The sequence below is a fragment of the Dermacentor albipictus genome, chromosome 7, assembly GCF_038994185.2.
Source record: "Dermacentor albipictus isolate Rhodes 1998 colony chromosome 7, USDA_Dalb.pri_finalv2, whole genome shotgun sequence".
Lineage (NCBI taxonomy): Eukaryota > Metazoa > Arthropoda > Arachnida > Ixodida > Ixodidae > Dermacentor > Dermacentor albipictus.
Genome location: NC_091827.1, coordinates 79,204,849 through 79,228,927, shown reverse-complemented (window position 1 = coordinate 79,228,927; position 24,079 = coordinate 79,204,849). Strand labels below are relative to the sequence as shown.

The 24,079-nt window shown below is 44.0% G+C and overlaps 1 protein-coding gene across 2 annotated transcripts in view; it reads left to right on the top strand.

The window, feature by feature from the left end:
- The first annotated feature begins 14,995 nt into the window (after nt 1-14,995).
- Nucleotides 14,996-24,079, top strand: part of LOC135898996 (uncharacterized) — a 36,492-nt gene continuing 27,408 nt past the window's right edge. The window contains exons 1-3 of one of the 2 annotated variants that reach the window (XR_010563483.2): nt 14,996-15,516; nt 19,644-19,692; nt 22,924-23,066. Coding sequence is in view for 1 of the 2 variants with exons in the window: in XM_070521328.1 (XP_070377429.1) it covers nt 15,475-15,516; nt 19,644-19,692 (91 nt within the window). In the remaining variant the exon portion in view is untranslated. The remainder of the gene's footprint in view (nt 15,517-19,643; nt 19,693-22,923; nt 23,067-24,079) is intronic. The other variant, XM_070521328.1, reaches the window with a different exon arrangement.

Below are 24,079 nucleotides of genomic sequence, written 5' to 3'. Positions count from 1 at the left end.
TAATAATGGCACACTTTAGAGCGGTGTACCGTGCATAAATGTTGTCCACTTCAGATGTACTATTAGATGCAGTTTGCAGAACTGTGATATCCCGTTTTATTCCTGAATTCCAGGGCTGTAAACATGATAGTTTCGTTTCAAGAAAACTTGCAACTTTCAATAATTTCGCTTAAAATACTGATGCCATTCATCGAAAACTTGCTGCCAACAGTCAGTGTCTTTAATTTTTTTTCATTCAAAATCATCAAACCATTTTACATTTCATGTAGTGCAGTTTCTCGTCGCGCTACCACTGAGTGGACGCTAATCCCTCATCCTATTATTATCCTAATTTACCTAATAGGGCACGAAAACCAATGTCTCCCTTTCTATCTAACTAGACAGCAGCCCCCGACCTAAAGCTTCATTCCAAGCGACATAAGCGGAGAACCTGCGATGACTTCCACATTTATAGATCACGCTTTGTTGCGACATGTGACACATAGTCTAAGCAGAAAGACAACGTGAGCAGGGACTTGCCTTGAATTTGAAGATCGATGGGTTAGCCTTGTCCACGATCACGGGGCATGTAGAAATAGCCGAGTTCGTTGTGTCTAGTGGACTGGCTTGTATAGTGTACGACCGTTTAAACCTGCAGAACGGGTACGGGTACTAAACAACGCAATCAAGACATTACGTCACTTACAGAGGCGGCAGTCCGGCGACAAAGGCAGCATACGAAGTTGAACAAAGCGGCACGGTCGCTGAGCCAAACGAACGTGGGACATTCATTCCACGAATGTTCCACTTCGTTATCACAACATTTTTGCGCATCCTGCACACAAACAAAATGGGATTGAAATGAACAGAGCGATCGCGCAACCAATGGTCGCCATCACTGATTTCTCAGTGTGCACCCAGCATGAGCAGAAGACGACAACCACAAACCACGTTTTGGTCACTCCAGTCGTGAAGTGCATTTCTGTCGTGGCCTCTGGAACCCCGTAGAGGAGAGTAACAAGTGCGAGCACTGCTTCAAACTGCATATTTAGGGAGACTCGTTAACCATCTCTTATCAGAAGAAAAGAATTTAGCGTGTCAACAGTGTGGGCACTGCGGGGCTCGGTGGTGGGAGGGGGGAAAGGGGGGGGGCGTGTCCAGTGGTCGGCAGCCGCGAGCAACACGGGTGATGCTACGCTTGCTGTTCTAATATAAAAGTCGCTCTATGCTGCCATTGTTGCAGGAAGCAAACTCGCTCGTTCTCATGTTCTCTTTCGCGGCGTGTACTGTTAGCTGATGGTCACTTGTTCAAACAGGTACATGCGCTTTTCTCTTGCAATCATAGAAAAAAATAATTATGCTGCTAACGGCGCTATCCACTTATCGAAATATTGCGCCAATATGAAGTCTGATGTTCTGGATTGCCCATTATAAAAGTTGGAACTGTTACTTGCCTAGCTTTTAAACAAGGAAATTTCGAGTAATGCTGCTGCCACACCAGAGCTGCCATCAGCTTGTTTGGCCGTCAAGTGTCAGCTGCAAAAGCTAACATTAACACTAAAAGAACGACTCTTTTTCGAAGTGGCCGACAGAGCGCGAAACAAGTATATCCTAGCATCGTTTCGCTACGGGGTTTGCTTTCCCCTTAAATAGGACAACTTCATGGCTTTCTTTTTTGAAACAAGTTAACTGTACAAATGTTTATATTAAGTGATCGAGAATATAAAATGTCATCTTTTTGCAGAATTTCATAAATAGCAGAGGATCAGAAGGACCAAAATTATTTTTGTGCGATTTTGAGAAAAAAAGTATCCTGAAATTCCACTGCAGACAGACAGACAAAGAACTTTAATTGGAAGGTCGTGAGAAGCTTTGCCCTAGAGCAGAGCTGCGGGCCGCTCCCACGTGGGAACTGGTAGGCCGAGCCTAACCGCCGCATCGTGGGCTTTCTGGACAGCCCAAGTTTGACGTCAAATTTCTGAGCTCTCTCTGGCAGAGCTCCATTCTTCTTTCGTGATGCGATTGGGTCCATGTAAACTCCACTGCAGCTGTTTAAGTATATGTAAGGATACCCTCAAAGGTGAGTTTCACTAAGTTTCAAGTTAGCCCCAAATTTCATTTGGGTCACCTCTAAATTGGAAGATGCCTGCCCTCTAAACTTCAAGCTGGCCAACCCTCAAATGTGAAGTTGACCCTTCCCCAAATTTCAGTTAGCCCAGCCCCAAAATTAATTGGCAGCCCCTAAAATATCAAGTTTTATTGTTTATGCTTCGTTATTTCAAGAGGTGCACACTACTATAACGGCAAATTGAAACAAATATTCAAATAATTAGCAAAGATTCAATGCTTGTTTTCATCAATTAGTTACCCTACGGTACATATTGCAATCTACAAATTGTAGCCAGTGAGCTCGCAAGACGTTTGCACTTGAAATTAACTGCCAGAATATCAGGAAATTTGACATAATTTTTCTCATAGTATGGAACGAAATACATGGGTATTTCAGAAGTTATTTTGTAGTTCAATGCAGAAAAGACCGTCTCGTTATAGAAGTAAGTGGAACGGTGCCTTTTACGGCAAGTTTGATGACGTATATACCCACACTAGCGTCATTCTCGAAATTCATTACAAGTGGATACGTCTTGCAAACTCGCCGATTAGAATTCGTAAATTTAATTATGTACTGTAATATAATTATTCGAAAATACCTATCACATTTTCCATTATTAGTTGAATATGCATTTTGATTCCTGGTGTTAGTAATGCCTGCCTCTCAGAATAATCCAGTTCGAGGAAAAAGATTACGTAATTTGCTACAGTCCATTAAAAAAAGTTCCATATAACCTGAAAGTGCTTACCAAGATATCTTTGTATATCGCGTACACCCTTAATAAGCATAAAGAAACACCCTTGGTTCTAACTCTTAAACAATTTTGCAACCTTTGCGTCGTGTCTTGCCACACAACGAGAACCGTCGTCTGTCTTGTCCACATTTCCATTCTTTAACTCTTCGAGCCTGGTACTTCAATGTCCCGAACGGCATGCGCATTATCAGCATGGCAGCAGAGCATTCTCGACAAGAAAATAGCGAGCACAGCGTTTTAAGAAAGTAAACGCAAGCAAGACAGATGATTATTATTGTTGTGTCATAAGATACGACCAATAGGGTGTACATTCGTCTCAGAGTTTAATATGAGGGTGCTACCGAAGTAAGCATCCTACCGAGAGGGTGTAGTACTGCAATATTATACCAAAAAGGTATGAAAGGATGTAAAGAAGGGTGCAAAAATGCAAATACACCCTTATTACGCTTTTTTGTGTGCAGAAACAATTACTGTGTAGAGCATCAATTATTGAGGTACAGGGATTGGACAATTAGTTACTCATTATCTCACGGAAGAAAAATCAACTTGAGATGCATGAGCTTCGCTGCAGAACTTATTGTGTGTGTACCGCTGTCGAGGCCCTTTTAAAACGCGCGAAAGCGATCGGCTCACTAGAAGGGACATACACAACGTCAACTTGTTCTCTGTATTTCTTGTATTTCTGGTTAGGTAATTATTGTTTACTCCAGCCTTTCTTTTATTCAGAGTAAATATGCACAAATTATACGGTAGAGGCATTAATAACCGTTACGTTGATATTTGTTGCAATCCCTATTGCGAATCCCAGTATACAGTGTACAATGTAAAACCGAGTTATGGGCCCAGTGTGGCGCGCTTGATGGGGGTCTGGGGCACTTCGGCAGACGCGGAATACTGGGAGGCACTGGGTACTGAGTGAATGAGTGAGCGAATGAAAGAACTTTATTTCGGTCCAGAGAAAACGCAGGGGCGACCCCGTACGACGAGGCTAGTCCCACGTAGAGACCGCCAAGCCGAGCTTGACGGCCCGATCGCAAGCCCTCTGGACGGCCAGGGTTTGGTCGTTGAGTTCAGGGCTGCCCAAGAGCGCAGCCCACCTATGCTCGCTGAAGGAGGGGCCGATGGCTTCGATTTCCCACAGCACATGATTCAATGTTGCCCTTAGTCCACAGGCAGGGCAGCCCGCACTGGGATACCTTTCAGGGTATATAGCATGAAGAGACACAACGTTAGGATAGGCACGGGCTTGTAGAAGTCGAAGGGTAACCACCCGCGCCCTGCATAAGTCGGGGTGCGGGAAGGGGAATACCCGCCTTGACAGATAGTGGTGTTTGGTAACCTAATTAAGGGTTTCCCGCGGGGCAGGGGGATTGTTGAGGCGGCGCGGTCAGTGAATCCTCGCGCGACCTCGTGCGCGCCATCGTTAGGGTTAGGAGAGCTCTCAGTCGACCCCAAGTGGGCGGGAAACAAAGTGAGAGAATGCGAAGAGATACTTTTGGCGCTTTGGAGAATGCGGAGGGCCTGAGGGGAGTTAAATTATAGGGATTGTCGCAAGCGCCATTTCGATTTGGGGCCTCAATTATGGTAAAAAAAAAATTAAAAATCTGGAAGTTTGAAAATAATAGAAGCACAAAATTTATAAATTATTAGCTCTGCCTCAGGAACGTATATCGCGGTTCTGTAAATGGCACCCACTAGATCATTGAAAGCGGTCACTTCGCTCAATGGATAGACAACAATTTCTTAGTTCGCCGATGCGTTTCAATCGACACGTTTAATTATTTACATATCTCCGTCTGAGAAGGAACGAAGGAAGGAAGGAAAAAGTGGAGGAGGAAAGGCAATGAGGTTAACCAGCTTAGCTTAATCGTTTCGTTACCCTACACACGGGAGCGGGATGGGCGGGATGAAAGATACGGAAGGCAGAGACAGAGAGAACATAGCACAGCAAATAAGAAATTGTGGTGGTAAATGTGTAAACGCAGACGCCAAGAAGAGTCCTAGTCTGTTTCCCAGTTTTCAAATAATTAGAATGGAGAACGTCCACACTCTCACCTCTTGTATAGTAATGCGAAGAACAAAACACTTCCAGAAGAGTGAGTCACGAATATAACATAAAAGGTGAGCTTGCGCTGGAAAACACTCAAAGCACAACGATGGCTGCGCGCACTGTAGTGCTTCCTCTGGATCTGATCTACGGATCAAGACATCGGGTCATCAGATTGGAATGCCCTTACATTGCAGCGCAATCTCTGGTCCTCAAATGTGGTGGAGAATGTGCGCCAGTATTCACTTCACGCGCGCAATCTGATAAGGCCAGGCTCTTTCGCTATTGAATCCGTGACAAAATACTGGATATTAGAAACACGTGCAGGTGCGTCTTGAGCTAACCTATAACTTTGGAACAGTAATTAGACGCTAAAGAAAGCACCCCCTTCAAAAAGAAAAGTAAAGGAGAGAGTACAGTTGCTTTTATTATTAGCTGAAACATAGTGCTCGCGGTAAAAAGGGCCCCCAAGGACTGCACAGCGGCGCCGACATGTAGAAAATCCCAGAAATAAATACTTTCCATTTACTGGCATTTATCAAAGCAGCCATATTGATATCCAGTCATGATGACCAGGAAGCCGAAAGCTTCTATGAAGACGTGGAATCGGCGATGGGTAAAGTCAAAACAAAATGCACTATACTGAATGGCGACTTCAATGCCAAGGTAGGCAAGAAGCAGGGTGGAGACAAGTCAGTGGGGGAATATGGCATAGGCACTACGAATAGCAGGGGAGAGCTATTAGTAGACTTTGCAGAACAGAATAAAATGCGGATAATGAATACCTTGTTCCGCAAACGGGATAGCCTAAAGTGGACGTGGAGGAGCCCGAATGACGAGACTAGAAGTGAAAAAGACTTTATACTCGACGCTAACCTTGGCATCATACAAGATGTGGACGGGCTCGGCAAGGTGTGCTGCAGTGACCATAAGATGGTAAGAACTCGAATCAGCCTGACTTGAGGAGAGAACGGAAGAAACTGGTACATAAGAAGCCGATCATTGAGTTAGCGGTAAGAGGGAAAATAGAAGAGTTCCGGATAAAGCTACAGAACCAGGTATTCGGCTTTATCTCATGAAGATGACCTTAGTGTTGAATCAATGAACGACAATCTTACGGGCGTCATTAAGGAGTGCGCAATAGAAGTCGGTGGTAACTCCATTAGACAGTATACCAGTAAGCTATCACAGGAGACAAAAGATCTCATCGAGAAACGCCAATGTATGAGAGCTTCTAACCCTACAGCTAGAATAGAACTAGCAGAACTTTCCAAGTTAATCAACAAGCGTAAGACAGGTGACATAAGGAAGTATATTATGGATAGAATTGAACATGCTTTTTACATCTTTTTATACTAGTATACATTCAAGAATGCAGACTGCCCAATTCGCCAAAACAGCCACCGTGCAAGCTACAAATAAGGGTTATACTGTGAGCCAGGTATTATTATCTGCTCTGATCGTAGCAGAATCAGTTGTTCAGCCTGTGTTTTCATTCAATACATCCTAATTGCGGTAGGTGTATATAACATAAACCATGCTTCACTCACTCAACCTTATGCAGATAAATACCAGCAGGTTACATACGATTTCTAGGGCTATGCCAGCGACAGCGGCAACTGATTCAAATTGTGGCTCCTGAGGCCGATCCCAGGCCGTCCGCCCGTGAACACTGCAGGAAGTAGTATTATATGCCTGCGGCAGGCCGGCCCATATATATATATATATTTATATATATATATGTGTGTGTGTGTGTGTGTGTGTGTTACCACTGTGAAATAATGTCGCCCAATAGTAAATATCGTGCCGTTTTTTACGGCATCTCCTAAGTTAGCACCAGTGTATTACGTAACCAGTACCAGTGAGGTGTCAGTACCTGCAAGCTATTGTATCCTTCCACAGTGACACTAATTTCGAATCTAGCATTTAGTTGCTGCGGGTTGAACACCTTATGCTTATCGACAGAATGTCGTAGCCATTTTTCTGGTCAACAGGAGTTTGCCATTTGATTTGCTCTTGCGTCTGTTACTATTGTCATGTAGATACCCTTCCTCCCCCCGCCCTTTCGGCTACTCGCATCACTGACACTATGACCGCCCTCTGCACTGTACATGGCAGGATATTGGTATTCATCTCTTCGCTTCCTGTTTTGCTTCCTTTGGCTTCCCAATACGTACTCCACAAACGCAGCCTGTAGGCCCTGCGTAGTTTTCGCACACAGCCACAACACAGTCCTGGCCAAGTCAACCTAAATACGATCACTTGGCATGCCAAGCACAAGTCCTCCCTTGGAAGACCGTTGATTCGTAAATAGTTGTTAAATTGTACATTTACTGGTAAATATTCATTTAAAGTGTCAGTATCATTGCTTAAATCATTTCTTCATCTCCCCAGCATATGCAAAACAATGCAACACATCTTCAGCGTTTTACATAATCAAAGTATAGGGCAGTAAATGCGATGCGTAGCAATAAGTTAACAGGGCAAGATTTTCTTCTGAAGAATGCACAGTATTGTATCCACTAAATGGCATCGAGTACGCTGTATATGGGAAGTCGGGACATAATAAGTCACAGAAATATCTGGCATAAAATTAGTGATGTTCTTTAAGATCATGCACAACCATTCAGCTTCACCAATGAGCTTTACAGCACAAAGGCCTCGTGAATCTTGCCTGTTATGCATTGAACATAATTATAGCACATATTTGAATGTGTGTATTTTCCATTACTATCGCCGTAATAAAACCACAAGTAAATAACAGCAGCCACATACTCTTAAAAACCAACCACTGAGAAAATACGTAGTATTTCGATGGCCTTTTATGTGACAAAATTGGCTTCAAGAGCAGCCTGGCAGTGAATGTGGCAGTGAATTTCAAACCATGATCCACCACAATGGGCACCATATTCTGCTGACATCAGCATTAGGGAAACCCTAAATGCCAGAGTAACTATAAAAATTAACAGACAACTACGGTTAAAATCAAATATGGCCACTTGTCTATTCCATAGGCCAAATTGATTTTAACTTGAAAGCGAAACATGCGTATAGCATGAAATTTCTAACAAGGTATTTCAGTACCAGTTATCACAGCACGCGGGTTGAATGCATCTACGACGGATGTGTGAGAAACCCTGTATTGGTTAAAATAAAAATGATCACATAGTGTATTGTATATGTTCTGTGAAATGCAGTACATACCGAAACATCACGTAAACCGGAAAAGCAAAGCCTTTTTAAGCATTTTTTGCTTTGCTGCAGGCCCTGTAAACATGTCCTGTAGCCAATGCATGCCTGCTGCGCAGAAAACGGTCATATTTCTTTGTCATGGGCATTCGTGCCTCAAGTGACATCACGGCACTCTACGTTTTCACTGCCATGGTCATGCACGACCTATATATGATTTCACAAGACTCACTTGAGCTTGCCACAGCAGCTTGTGAGTAGCCATATCATATGCCGCAGCGTCAATTTGAACCGAAATACATGTTAGAATTTTAGTGTGGTCGCACTAAAATACAATGTGAAAAAAAACACTCAAGTTTATCACTGCTGAGGCGGCTCGTAGTGGGCATGAGCAAGGGCAGCCAGGAGCTTTCGCATGGTTCTTGCGATGAGCTTAGTCAAGTACCGCCAGCCATGCATCTTTTCTGCCAGCCGCTGTTACGCCACGCAGGAGGCCCTCATATCCTCCACAGCTGCTGCGAAGCAACTTCACATACTGCGAAGCAACTTCACATACTGCCACAGCAGGATATGTAGTGTGAATATTTGTTATCATTGTTTGCAAAGGTTATAGTTTCAGCAATGCTAGTCTTGAGGGCAATGGGAACATATGCAGGTGGCGCCAGAAATGATAGTGCAAGTTGTATACGATCTGAAGTACTATAGCGCCAAACAGACGACACAGGAAGAAGAGACATGGACGAGCGCTCGTCCGTGTCTCTTCTTCCTGTGTCGTCTGTTTGGCGCTATAGTACTTCAGTAATGCACCAACTAGCCCAACAAAACGTTTTGCTGTATACGATCTGTCGCGTTACACGTTTATTAAAAGGTAGCAAATGTTACCAAGCCGCCTTTGCCGCTAAGAAGTCTACTTTGGTAATCACTTAAATTGATGCACACTACATGGTCAGGTTGTGGTTGTAAATCTAACCATGCAAATGTTTTGTGAATTGCGATCTGACCGCCTGCGAAAGCAGCGTAAAGAACATCTCAGAAGGGATATGTCAACGCATACGAGCCGGTGAGCACTTGACATCAATGTATCCAGATGGCGCTCATGAACAATCAGGTTGTGCCTTACAATAACATAGACACTAATCCCCGTTTGGAAAATGTCAACGTGAGTGAGTGGCATGTGCCTGCATATTTTGCTCAAGCAGCATCTTCCGGAACATGACGGCACGCGCTTCTGCCGCCTCGGCCAGCTGCCCCTGTCGTGCATATTCGTGCGTGGCCTTCCAGGCAGTAACCTCGAGTAAGTCGTCGAGGTAACCTGCCGACGCTACTATCGAGTTGATGGTCCTTAAAAATAAAATCAGTAAGCAGGGTGAAATATTGATTGGCTCTCCTGTGCAGAAATTTTATTGAATCATCACAGGTGGAAGGCCAGAAAAATATTTCTGGCAAAAGCCGTTTACAACACAGGCCGTAACTTAGACTAACTTAAGACAAAGACACCACATCATAAAGAATTATTACACTGATAGCGATTTCTACATGGGGGCTTCTATGCTAAAGAAGCTGCTTTACTAATCGTATTAATACTCGAACAGAATATAGTTTGATGTCGCACAGTTACATTTAGGTAGACACTTTTCTTTGTACACACATAAGCGAAGTATTTTATTGCTGTTCAAGAGGTCCGAACAGACATTGACTTGTTCCGTGAAAGGATTCGTAATGCAGCAGCTGCTAAAGTGCCTTATGTGAAGTGCCGTTAGTGCCTGCGCCGTTGCGCACAGACACGTGCGATCGGGCTGGCGCGAAGGGGCACTTGACCAGCAGGCTGCTCATGAGTGTAGCTGTCCGGATGTAGCAACTAAGCATAGTAGACAGCCTATTGAAGCGTTCCGCACAGTGAATAAGATTTAAATACTGCAATTGTCACCTGAGTTCTGTCAACTGTTTGCCAAGTCTATTTCACTTTTATTTATTCGACCTCTATAGAACACTCCTTACTGCACCATGCGACATACTATTCTCAGTACCCGTTTTACGGAATAACGAGTGGTGCAATCAAACACAAGGTATTTGTGAAGAGCATTGGTTTTCTATGAAACCAATGTTATCAGTGCTTGTAGGGCCTGATTTTCATTTCTGCTCTTATGCACACATATCATGAGCTGATATGTGTGCTTAATGCAAGAAAATAAAACACAAACACAAGTGAAACATTCACCAGCACTAACCAGTCCAGCTGCCGAAAACCAGTAAACATAGCAATCAAAAAATTCAACACACCTCGGCATCATCCTCAAAAAAATGTCACCGGCAAGGTGGGCTGCTCCTTCCTAGAACTGGCAGGACCCGACTCCCCTGCCCGCCCAGCTTGCCGCCTCCCGTTTTTGTGCAAATACATTAACACCGTGTGCTTACGTTCCGAAGTATGTTTCTAGCAGTGCCCTCAGCTCTACTCGGCCCTCACATGCAATACAATCTTTTTAAATCGCAGTAAAGACACTCGCAATAGAAGTGCTACCACCAAGCTATGTAAACGGCCGTTCATAGCGCGTTTAACGCAGCAGCTAGCTCATGCCATAGCGCCTTTTTCCGAGCAGCACTTATACTTGACGAGGCGCCACCTCTGGCCAAGTACGTTCGCTGGTCCATAAACTCTATTAGAATGACACGCCATAGAGCAACACAACCTAGATAGCTCAAGGTTTTTCACTCCGATCCTTGAAGTTAGGCTAATAGCCCGACTGCCATTGAATCTAAAGGGAATGCTACACAGTAGCCAACAGAGGTTGTGACGTTACTGCTACTGTCGTGCTAGCCTTGGCGATGAAAATTCCGAGGCAGTAGCCGGACGTAGTGAAAAGGCCTTGTGCGTCCTATGTGACATTACAAAATGCAAGGCAACCACGATGTTGCGGCCAATGTCGAGCGCGCCGAAAAAGCCTGGCAGTTCGCCCGCCAGTGCATCGACAACTAGAAGTGGAGAGATAGGCGGCACTTAATTATTCGACAAATCATAGCACAGCCGCTCAAGACTTGAAAATTTCCAAATTTCGTGTCCTATGTGGTTGTAGCAGCGCTAGACAAGTTCTAGATCATATCTCTTTGTTGCATTTTCGTTACAGACGCTGCTTTCGCTGATCACCCGCGTATTGTTTGTACTATCCGGATGATGCTCTCACGTGACCACTTTTGACCGACTAAAGAAGTTTAAACGTTATCGCTCAGCGCAGGATGTTTGCGTGTATCTGAAATTTCACGTATGTTATTGATTGTGCTATTCGTTGCCTCTTGTTACGAAACCTTGTGCAATCTGATTGCACATGTGCGACGCAAATGGTCTAGCACTTTCTGGAAAACACACAGGCCCCAGCGATTACTCTGGAACCTTCCATGACTCATGCACAAAAGTCGACGCGCTTGACCCGCACTCAGATTTCGATGATCACCATCTAAAAAATAAAGCTTCTCACTCAACTGGGATTTGATGCCATGCCAGCGAAGTAGTTCGTAATTGAAAATCGAGTGTGTTATGCATTGAGCTATCGCAGGCAGCATAGAAACTGTCACTTGGCCTACGAAGAAACCTCATAAGTACACGTTTCCCCAACGAATCAAAAGCTTCTGTGCGGAAATGCTGCCTGAGTGCACTAAGGTGAAAGTAGACGTTGTCATGGGTCACACTAGCTGCTTAATTAACGAGGACGCTCATGTGTTGGGTTACAAACAGGAGGATGAACATTCCGCTTCGAGCAACTATGGCACCATCCCCGAAATTGAGCATCACATAGCAAAAGTGAAGGCTGCTGCGTTAGGATCTGGCCGAAGTAGTTGTGACCACAAGTACTTCCGAGCCCAGCTTATTTCCCGAAACACCTAGCTATGCAGGCACCATTATTAAAACCCAATACCAGCTCTGCAACCATACAAGCCGAAGATGTGCTCGCATGATGTCAAACCAACAAATTGAAACGAGTGCACCCGTACAATACACAGGCCACAGAAGAGGAAGAAGCTTCCTTAAAATGCTCCAGGGTAGCTGCAGCACATGAACTGCTGGGGTCAGCCCAACCGCTAAGTCTTTTCTCTAGGACTCTACCTGCCTCTAGAGCAAAGGTCCCGAACACATACATCCCTAAATCATCTAGCCAAATAAATGGTCCTATATAGCTACGAAGGGAATGCCAGTAAGACTCTTATCTACTTCCTCGTGCTATGCTGACTTCGACTGTCATTGGTTATGTAAATGGTGCTCTGGGGAACCCTTTACTTCGGCGTGTTCCGTTCCTTTCCAATTAGTATTGTGACTTTTGGTGGCTCCTGGGCTTTTCATGTATGTCTTGCTTTCTGTCAAGCATCCCTTGCGTTACAATATTTTTCTTTTCAATATTGCAATGGCGACTGATAAAGATATCCTTGTCCACGTGTTTTCTAAGCAGCCTTGTTTCTTTAAATGTGTGTACTTAAATTATTCAGTTAGCTAATTATCTCAGTGATGCCCAACTCGCGGATCATGCACTGAGCAGGGCCCATTTCCAACGCAATGTAAAGGACCGTAACCCTCCTCGAAGGCTTCGCGTAGAGTGACGGTGATTCTATGCTAACTTTCGAGACATCGCGTAGAGTGACGGCGAGGTCTTCCTATTTTTCTTCCTCCTCAATGAATCGCCAAAAATCTGTACAGGTCGATATGGTGGATAGCGAAGAAATCAGACACACAGAGGAGCCATAGAATACCGTCCACTTGAAGGATACTTGCTTTCGTGGAAAACGCGTATGTGTGTACTGGGCATCAACAACGGGCTTCATAAAAAGGCGAAAGCGAAGCTAAAGTCGCAAGATTCTGCGGAGCCCATTGATTAAGCGTGGGATCTTCTAGCTCGCTCAAAAACAACAATAACTGGGAGCTCTTTGAGGTCTCCGTTATTTTGATGTATTAGACAAAATAGCATAGCACAGCGTAAAACCTTACTCGCAGATCACGAAAAAGAGGGCAGGCACGCGCACTTGTTGGATGTAACATAGTTATGCACGGCACATGTCATCCAAAGCGTGGAAGACACAACTGTTACTTCCTTCACGACATTCGACACTTTGTAGCACTAAACGTGTCCGAAGCAGCTGTCAGAAAAAAAAGAAATTTACTCCTTTTAGCAGTGAGGACTAGATGCTAACGTACCTGTATGACAAAATACGCAGGATGTTATGATAGTTCAATCAAATTAACGTGTGCTAGTCACATATATTTCCAATTTCCACCTAGAATTTCCACCTAGCTTTGCTGCGCAAATGTAGTGCGCATTTCGACAAATATTTGCATTGTTGCTTTAGAAATGTTCTTTTTATGATGGTTCACAAGCGAAGCAATCAAGAAACAAAAAGTTGATAGAATGAAACTGTAAAAAAAAGTGTGCATTGGATTACCTTGGAAATACACGGCGCTTATTGTGATGTCTAAATGCTCCTGAGCCCACCACCCCGCTTTTCAAGCACACAGAAAAGCAAAATGTGTCTGGCCCGCACGACCTTGCGGAATTGTTTGAATTTTCAGCCAAGAAGCGGTTCTCGAATAATTTCGGTTTCTTTAATAAAAATAGCGTCAATGCAGCGCAAGAGCTGGCAGCGAACTGGAACAAGAAATGAGCAATTATTACATCTTTCTGCTTGCCGTCCAACGTAACGCTGTATTCATAATGAACAGTAGCTTATCAGTAGAGCACAAAGGGGTGCTCTAAATTTTTTATTATTGTAAATTATTATTCGCCCCTTTTATCCCATTGTTATGCCTCTTGTAAGTAAAATTCTCTCCAATCACTTTTTCTACTGTGCCTGAGTAACAAGAGCCTAACGTCTATTAATACCTGCATTAAAATCACCTGTACTGCATTTCTACACCTGATTCCTTGTCGTGCTTCCCGACAAAATAATTTATTTTATGTACCGTTACACAAAGCCCCACAACATTCGACCTATCCATATTACAATTCACATCTAGCACACATGGACTTCTACCTCAAGGAAAGGAAGGAACATTAATTTTTGCTATACCTTCTTAATAATACTTTGTTCTAACAAGGTACAGTCCAAAAAATTGAAGCGATGCGCAAGTATCTGTTAAAAAGTGGCTTGACTCACGTTAGCTGAGCATGGTAGAAAAAATGGGCCACAAGCATATCAGTTCATTCGTATCATAGAGAAGAGAAGTGTCGATGAAATATTTAGGAAATAATCAGGTGTAGAAATGCAGTGCAGGTGATTTTAATTCAGGTATCAAAAGACGTTAGGCTCTTGTTACTTAGCTCAGGAGAAAAATTTATTGGATAGAATTTTACTCACAAGAGGCAGAATAATGGGACAAAAGGGGCGAATAATAATTTAAAACCATAAAAATTTTAGAGCACCTCTTTGTGCTTTACTGATCAGCTACTAATCATATTGAATACAGCGTTACGTTGGACGGCGAGCAGAAAGATGTAATGTTTCTTTCATTTCTCTTTCCAGTTCTCTGCCCGCTCTCTTGCGGCGTTGATGCTATTCTTATGAAACAACCGGATATAATTTTAAAACCACTTCTTCGCTGAAAATTCAAAGAATTGCAAGAGGTCTTATAGGCCAGACACATTTTGCTTTTCTGTATGCTTGAAAAGCGGGATGGTGGGCTCAGGCGCGTTTAGACATGACAATAAGCGCCGTGTATTTCCAAGTTAATGCAACTCAGTCTTTTTTTTTACAGTTTCGTTCTATGAACTTTTTGTTTCTTGATTCCTTTGTTTGTGCCACAATGCTTCCATGTAGGAATAACTACATGCCAATGAGAAGCAAGTAGCCTCTTAACCTTCTTAAATATAGCAGCTACTGCCATAGAATTTATTTCTGCGCATCGCTAAATCGTTCAACACCACAGTGTAGACTTTCTGTGTTATTGCTACCTTGCTCACTGAGTAAGCGTTTTCACAGTTCTTCCTACTGAATATATTTGAAGCGGTATGAGCCTTCGAATAGAAGATGAAGAAGCGCGAGAACCGGGAGACAGGAGAAGAGAAGAAGGAAGTGGGAAAAAAAATGTAGACAAGATGGACGCCAGTTCCACAGCAATGCTTTACGTCTACTGTGTCCTTTAAATAGGAACGCTACATTATTTTGGCGCAGTCGACAGCGAACTCCAATATGTGGGTGAGATTTTTCCTTGAGGAGACCTCCGCGGACAAGATCATCTTTTCGAGCTCCAAGCTGAAGATGAACCAGCGGTGGAACTACCTCGCGAACTCAACTCGGCAGAACTCATGAACCTGGTTTTAGAGAAGGCTTCCATGGACCCTGATGAACTACGTCGGAAGGGTGCTGTGAACGTGAACTTGCCTAGCTCTGGTGATCTTCGACGAATTAGTTCTTCAACCGATGCGTCGACAGGACTCTGGATCACAGTCGTCGACGGAAGAGGTGAGCCTCGTTTTGAAAGCACTTCGGCTACAACAAGAACAGATTTCGCAACAAAACCAGCTGGTGACATCGCTTATAAGCTCTTTAAACGCTGAGAAGTCAGTGACTAAATTTGTAGAACCCGATGCATTCGACGGCATGTCATCAAGTCCAGAAGGTTGGCTTGAATTCTATGACTATGCTGCTGGGAAGAACAACTGGCACTCTAATGAGGACAAGATTACTAACATGCGTAGTTACTTAAGCGGTGTTGCACGGAAGTGGTATGATTTGCACATTATTGAAGAGGCTGGCAACTCTTGGAATCAGTGGAAAGAAAAATTCTTGACGACATTCCGAAGCAACCCAGTGCAAAGGTGGGACGCCACGCTTAATTTCAAATTCAAGCAAGGCTCCCTCGTCGAGTATTTCTTTGACAAATGCCGCCTTTTAAAGCTGGCCGAGCCTCTGCTTCCTCCGTCTGCCGTAGTAGCACTAATAATGCACGGACTGCATGCGCAAGTCCTGAAGCAAGTGCAAATACGGTCACCTAAAACTATGGACGGGCTCCTGGAGTGCCTTCACGACATATCATTTACTTCAGAAGAAAATATAAACGCTAGCTCAAGCGGTCGCTTCACACGGTCCGGCGCGGATTGGTCAAGCCGTAATCAGCGAGAACCGCGCCGCCTTGCAGGCGGCACAGAGAACTTGGGTTGGCGCGCTCCCAGAGGTCGGGTGCATAACGTCGACAGCGACCCCGTTCCCCCCCTTTCGGACGCTGAAGAGGCTCCGACGACAACAAAACTGATAAACAAGGGTGATCAGTCCGACCCGATGACCGCAACTGAGACTGTTTATTTAACTTGCTCTAGCCTACTTCACATCCCTGTCAAAGTGGGAAACAGACATATGATGGCTTTGGTTGACAGCGGTGCCTCTGTGTCTATAATTAATGCCAAGCTGGCAGATGCAAGTCACCTGCATAGTGGAAGAGTACTACGGGTGCAAGGCTACGACGGAAAAGTGACAATGCATAATCAATGGGCCTCAGTAAACATCGAGTTCCAAGGTGATCAAATAGAGAGTGAAGTACTGGTGATTGAGGGGGTGACGTATGACTTTCTGCTATCCAGACCAGATATAAAGAAACTAAAAATCAACGTTTACTGGGACGATGCTGTTTTAGTGGAAGGACTATCAAGGCAAGAGACACAGCCTGATAGAAAAGATAACCTGCGAGTTGTCAAGTGCGCGAGGGATATTGCAACGACCTATCCTGAACTGGTATGCATAGGAAGCTACCCACCAGCGATGACGTCACACAAGGTGCCTTTCGAACTAACCGACAAGACTGTCATCCGAAAATCGCCTTATAACATGTCAAGAGAGCGCAAGATATGGTTGAAGAAGGAATTGCAGGAGATGCTAGACGCGAATATAATCCGGCCTTCGGTGTCACCCTTCGCCTCTCCCATAACTATTGCGCCGAAAGAAGATGGAACTTTCAGACTGTGCACAGATTACAGGGTTCTCAACCGCCAGACAGAGCTTATACCATTTCCCATGCCGAAGATAGACACGATTATAGATGAGACAGGTGGTTGCCGATGTTTTTCACGTATTGACTTGTGCAAAGGTTTCTGGCAGATCCCGCTAACCGAAGAAACAAAAATGTACACTGCTTTTATCACGCCCTTCGACCTGTACGAGTATAACCGGCTTCCTTTCGGCTGGAAAAACTCACCAGCATGGTTCCAGAAGATAATGAACGAAGTCCTGAAGCCTTTCCTAGGTGTCTTTTGTAACGTGTACATCGACGATATTATCGTCTTCTCCAAAACAGAGGCAGAGCATCAGGAACACCTGTCCCAGGTATTAAATGCCTTGAGCTTGGCACACCTCAAGGTTAATTTTAAGAAAAGTGCGTTCTTTCAAAGAAAAGTTGTGTTTCTTGGAAGAGTCTTTGATGGGACTACCAAAAGCACGAAACAAGAGTCCGTTGAGAGGATATCCCAACTGGTAAAACCATATGACGTCCACTCATTGCGTGTGTTTTTGGGATTAGCAGGACATTTCAGGCCTTTCATAAAAGACTTTGCCATAAAAACAAGATGCCTCACGCGCCTAACGCAGAAAGCAGTTCCATTTGTGTGGGATAAGGAATGTGAGGGAGTCTACCGTGATGTGGTGCACAGAATCTCTGCTGACCCTATTCTACGCATACCAGATTTCACTTTACCCTTTGAACTGAATACCGACGCCTCACATTATGGAACAGGTGCAGTCTTGTACCAGAAATGTCCAGAAGCATCCGGCCGAGAAAAGCGACGCGTAGTAGGCTACTACAGCTACACCCTCAAGCCACCTGAAGTCAACTACACCACTACTGAAAAGGAAGCGCTTGCAGTCCTTAAAGCAATTCAGTACTTCCGTACGTACCTAGAAGGTGCGAAGTTTACTTTGTTCACCGATCACCAGGCCCTCACTGATCTCTTGAATATGACCCAACCTAAGGGACGTATCGCCAGATGGGTGAACTATTTGCAGCAATTTGATTTCACCATCTCCCACAGACCTGGACCCCTTTTGACTGATGCAGATGCATTGTCTAGACTGATGATACAGGCCGAACAATCTGAAGAAATCAATGAAGTAAAATTGTGGGAAGGCACTGAACAATTGATGTTTATGGAAGGTCGCTATCAAGTCCCGCCAACGCTGATTTCAAAGGTTCTTTATTTGTACCACGATAGCCCAGAATCTGGAGGACACGACGGATTTTGGCGCACCTACAACAAGCTAGTCAAGAGATTTACGTGGCCTCACATGAAAGAAGACGTCAAGCAATACGTTCGTTCATGCCACCTTTGTCAAGTCAACAAAGTGAAATATAAGCAACCTACGGACGCCATGATAATACCTTGCCACTCGAACGTGCCTTTTGAAGTTATACACCTTGATTTTGCCGAGCTGAATAAGAAACGAGAAGGAGTCCGAAAAACGCAAGCTTTTCTTCTGGCCATAGATGAATGCACCAGGATGGTCGCGGCACGGGCAGGAAAAGAAGATGCGAATAGTGTCATCGCCCTTCTCGAACGGGAAATGTTTAGGACAACCAGGACGATTGTATGTGACAACGGTCCAGCGTTCAAAAGTGAAAAGCTAGCAAGATGGGCTCGAGACCATAATATATCAATCAAATTCTGTGCGCCATACCATCCCGCAGCGAATGGGCTTGCAGAGCGTGCTATACGAGATGTAAAACAATACATCAGGATGTACGATAGTTTCCCTGGTGGTTGGAAATGCTCTTTAGAAGCAGCTGTACGACATCACAATCGCTCCTACACCAGTGGCTTGGGATGTAGCCCGCAGTTCGCTTCTTCAGGAGAGACCCCTATTCTTCAGGCGGACAGTGAATTGGGGCTGTTAGAAAATTTCAAGATCGTCGAGGAGAGGTACCGTAAACGAATGAAACAAAATTTTGACAAGAGACATTGCTTAGATATCCCAGACATTCAAGTCACCGACCTCATTCTAGTTAGGAAAGGCGTAAGAGAATCCAGTGCCAAATTTTATGGTCCTTACTCTGTGACAAAGACAGCCACTCAGAAAGGAATATTGAAGACTGTGTGGAACATTGGTGAACGGGGCGCAGTTGAATGTGCTTCGATTGGAAACGTTTTCAAGTATTACCCCAGGAGGGGTTAGCAAAAGAAACCTGGAAGGGTGAAGCGGTATGAGCCTTCGAATAGAAGATGAAGAAGCGCGAGAACCGGGAGACAGGAGAAGAGAAGAAGGAAGTGGGAATAAAAATGTAGACAAGATGGACGCCAGTTCCACAGCAATGCTTTACGTCTACTGTGTCCTTTAAATAGGAACGCTACAATATTTAATGAACGGTTATGAGCCATCAGAAAAAGAACAATTTTAAAGCAAGAATGCAAATATTTGTGGAAATGCACACTACATTTGTGCAGCAAAGTTAGGTAGAAATTGTTGCTAGCCATTTTCTGTGCATCCATGTGAGAAGCACACGTTCATTTGATTGAACCACCATAATATCGTACGTTATTTGTCATACAGCTACGTTAACATCTGGTCCTCACTACCAAAAGGTGTTAATTGGTTTTTTTTTCTTGCAGCTGCTTCGGACACATGTAGTGCCACAAATCGTCGAATGTCGTCAAAGAAGTAAGTGTTGTGTCTTCCACGCTTTGGATGACATGTGCCGTGCATAACTATGTTACATCCAACAAGTGCGCGTGCCTGCCCTCTTTTTCGTGATCTGCGAGTAAGGTTTTACGCTGTGCTATGCTATTTTGTCTAATACATCAAAATAACGGAGACCTCAAAGAGCTCACAGTTATTGTTGTTTTTGAGCGAGCTAGAAGATCCCACGCTTAATCAATGGGCTCCGCAGAATCTTGCGACTTTAGCTTCGCTTTCGCCTTTTTATGAAGCCCGTTGTTGATGCCCAGTACACACATACGCGTTTTCCACGAAAGCAAGTATCCTTCAAGTGGACGGTATTCTATGGCTCCTCTGTGTGTCTGATTTCTTCGCTATCCACCATATCGACCTGTACAGATTTTTGGCGATTCATTGAAGAGGAAGAAAAATAGGAAGACCTCGCCGTCACTCTACGCGATGTCTCGAAAGTTAGCATAGAATCACCGTCACTCTACGCGAAGCCTTCGAGGAGGGTTACGGTCCTTTACATTGCGTTGGAAATGGGCCCTGCTCAGTGCATGATCCGCGAGTTGGGCATCACTGAGATAATTAGCTAACCGAATAATTTAGGTACACACATTTAAAGAAACAAGACTGCTTGGAAAACACGTGGACAAGGATATCTTTATTAGTCGACATTGCAATATTGAAAAGAAAAATATTGTAACGCAAGGGATGCTTGACGTAAAGCTAGACATACATGAAAAGCCCAGGAGCCACCAAGAGTCACTATACTAACGGGAAAGGAACAGAACACGCCGAAGTAAAGGGTTCACCAGCGCACCATTTACATCACCAGTGACAGTCGAAGTCAGCGTAGCACGAGGAAGTAGATAATACTGGAAAGATTTTGCGCCAAAAAACACAACACACACAAGAAAGACGACAACACCACGGGCGCTTTCTTGTGTGTGTTGTGTTTTTTGGCGCAAAATCTTTCCAGTATGCAAGAACACCAACTAGCCCAGCAGTTAACTCTTCTAAAGTAGATAATAGTCTTATTGGAATTTCCCGTCGTATCTGACCAATTATTTGGTGAGATGATTTGGGGATGTTTGTGTTCGAGACCTTTGCTCTAGAGGCAGGAAGAGACCTAGAGAAAAGGCTTAACGGTTGGGCTTACCTCAGCAGTTCATGTGCTGCAGCTACCCTGGAACATTTTAAGGAAGTTTGTTCCTCTTCTGTCGCCTGTGTATTGGACGGGTGCGCTCATTTCGATTTGTTGGTTTGACATATTGCGAGCACATCTTCGGCCTGCATGGTTGCAGATCTGGTATTGGGTTTTAATATCCGTGCCGGCATAGGTAGATGCTTCGGGAAAGAAGCCAGGCTCGAAGGTGCTTGTGGTCACATCTACTTTCGCCGTCTCCTAACGCAGCAGCCTTCACATTTGCTATGTGATGCTCAATTTGTTGGATGGTGCTTTAGTTTCTGGAAGCGGATTGTACATCCTCCTATTTGCAACCCAACACATGAGCGTCCTCGTTAGTTAAGCAGCTAGCGTGGCCCATGACTTCTCTTTTCACCTTAGTGCCATCAGCCAGCATTTCCGCACAAAAGCTCGCATTCGTTGGTGAAACGTTTACTCATGAGGTGTCTTCGTAGGCTAGTGACAGTTTCTATGCTGCCTGCGATAGCTCAATGCATAACACACTTGTTTTCCAATTACGAACTACTTCGCTGGCATGGCATCAAATCACAGTTGAGTGAGAAGCTTTATTTTTATTCACGCTGTGGCATAGTTGCTGCTCACCAGGGAGGCTGACAACGAAAATAAAGCATAGTATGTCACCAACGAAAGCAACCATCGTCATTCGCGTAACCGACGGGATGAACAAACAGGAAGCAAAAGAAAGCAAACTCAGTGTCAAGCACCTTACTGCTAATGCAGTGAAAGTGATTCCCAGGGTATTTTATTTCCAAAAAAACGACTTTCGTGATAAAATAATGGCGTGGTAGTAACTAGTTTGTGGTACTACCATTATGCAATTAACATGAAGGTTCTTTGAATAAACAAACAATAGTGAGATCGTGCTTGGCTGTGGTGAACAGGAAACAAGATGGAGGAGTTTCTGAACATATGTTATTATAATTACGGGAGTGCTTGATCAAAACAGATTTGAATGAATAAGACCGAAACTATATTAGGGCGTCTAGAAATGGCCCCACTTAACAGTTTTGAGTGGGTAATTTTTTGTTACATTCTCCTTGTCATTCTTTCAGTGCTCGCGCTTTCGCTCTTGTGGAATATATATATATATATATATATATATATATATATATATATATATATATATATATATATATATATATATATATATATATGTGCGTATGTTGTATATATAAGCAGCCTAAATAGCACGATTGCCTTTTCTAATGCTGTAAACATGTCAGGCTGTAGCCACTATTGAAGAAAGTGAGGAGTACGGCTCCAAAAATGTCAGAGCCTCTATATATACAGCATCCCAGTATGAATAAAACCATCTCGTATGACTAAGTGCGACAACCGTGTACGACAAATCCGAAATCATCTGGTTATTTTGCTCTTACGCGGTCATTAAGGGCAGTATTTCTATAAGGCACTTAACAGCACTTTTTTCAAACGGTGCAAATTCTACCAGCAGGCCTTGAATTGCGATAAAAACTAAGGCATAATGATCTTGTCGGTTCGAGGCCGTTGTCTTTATTGAGATCCCAGCGTAGAGCTCGCACGTCTGTCAGTGGTCACATGTTTGCGATTTCGTTTTTGAGAATTGAAGAAAAAAGACATCATAACGCAAGGTAAAATTATATGTGGGCACTTTCGCGGTAACAGGTACGTCAAAATTGTCAAAGAGCCTTCCCTATGATGTGGATGAATTCGGCCTGTCAGCTGTAGACGACATCGAACAATTCTCTGTGGCGCTTGTGACCGCAGTATTTGGCCCATTGAGCTTCGTTTACTGTTTTAATTATCGCCGCGCTTTTTTTTATTTTAACAATGGGCTTTCCGTACAGCGTGCACTGTTGTTGGATATCCTTGGTATTTGTTGCTATTACAAGGGCAGCATTGAGTCATAAATTTGACACTTATTTTACCACGTATACGACCACAATTGTGCAGATTTGAGACAAAACTAAAGGCGAATTTGCCTTTGGCAATAAGAGTATTACAACTATCATTGCGTTTAACGCCATTCTTTCAAACTTCAGATTCCTGTACCTAAACCTCAGACAGAATCTGCAGTATGCGGGAGAAAAGAATTTTCGTTGCTCTTGTTTGCGTTTCCGTTCTCACGAACACCATGTGTGCCTCAAGGCCTACAAGACCACCGCCCTACTTGGACATTGAAACGGTAACCATTATATACATATTATTATGCAACATCAAATATTTAAATATTTAGCACCTTTCAGTGCTCTGACCTTCAGTTTATAGGTTGCCTGATAACTTTCAGCATGACTTAATATGAAACTTGCAGGAACGTTGTCTCTGTGCCTCAGCCATGTCCCTTAAAAAAGGGAGACCTCCACATGCAATGTTCAGTGTTCTTATTGTTAAACCAAGCGAAGCCAGCTCTGACTGCTGGGCGTTCCGAACGCGCCCACGAGAGACGAGAGCAGGCAATGAACCACGGCCAGTTGTTCTCTCAAAGGACGTTGAGGGGGACCCCATAATTCTACCCCTCCAAATCAGTCGATGATGCCTAGTCCAGGCTCGTAGATATCCGCGGGGGAAACTGAGCGGCTCATTCCAGTCTTCCATATATACCTGGGCAGCTTAAAGATGTGTGGAGTAAATTTTGTGCAATGCGTGAGGCTCATGATAGGCACACGTGAGGCACATGGGCATGAGCTTCCAATTCCGCTATACGTGCTGGGCTCGCTTCAATAATCCTCTCACATTGATGTGACTTTAAGACAGCACATGCACTTTCTCGGTTACCGCGCAATGCACGTTCTACGTAAGAGCTAGTAAACCACTGAACGCTTACAAAGCCTCACTCATGCGGATGCAAATCACTAAGCTGGAATTCCTAGACCCAGTGACGCTGATGGTACTGTTCAGCCTGTTGTCATACGTGCGACATCTTAGTGTTCGAGTGCAATGCCTCAGGCATCACTCAAAGGAAGACCACGCATGTTCGAAGCTAGGTCTGCTGTAGAAGAACCATACTTTCGTAAAAAGTACGTTATACCGGGATAAGGCAAGCCATGTCCAAAATTAGCCATTTCTGGAATTAGCTAGTGGAATGATTACCAGCCGTTTTCGTGAAAAATGCAATCTCGGTCATCTTGGCATCCTTGTTTCTATTCCCCTGTGTATGTGCAAACAGCATTGCTTTCGGACTGCAATTGTTCCGTTCCG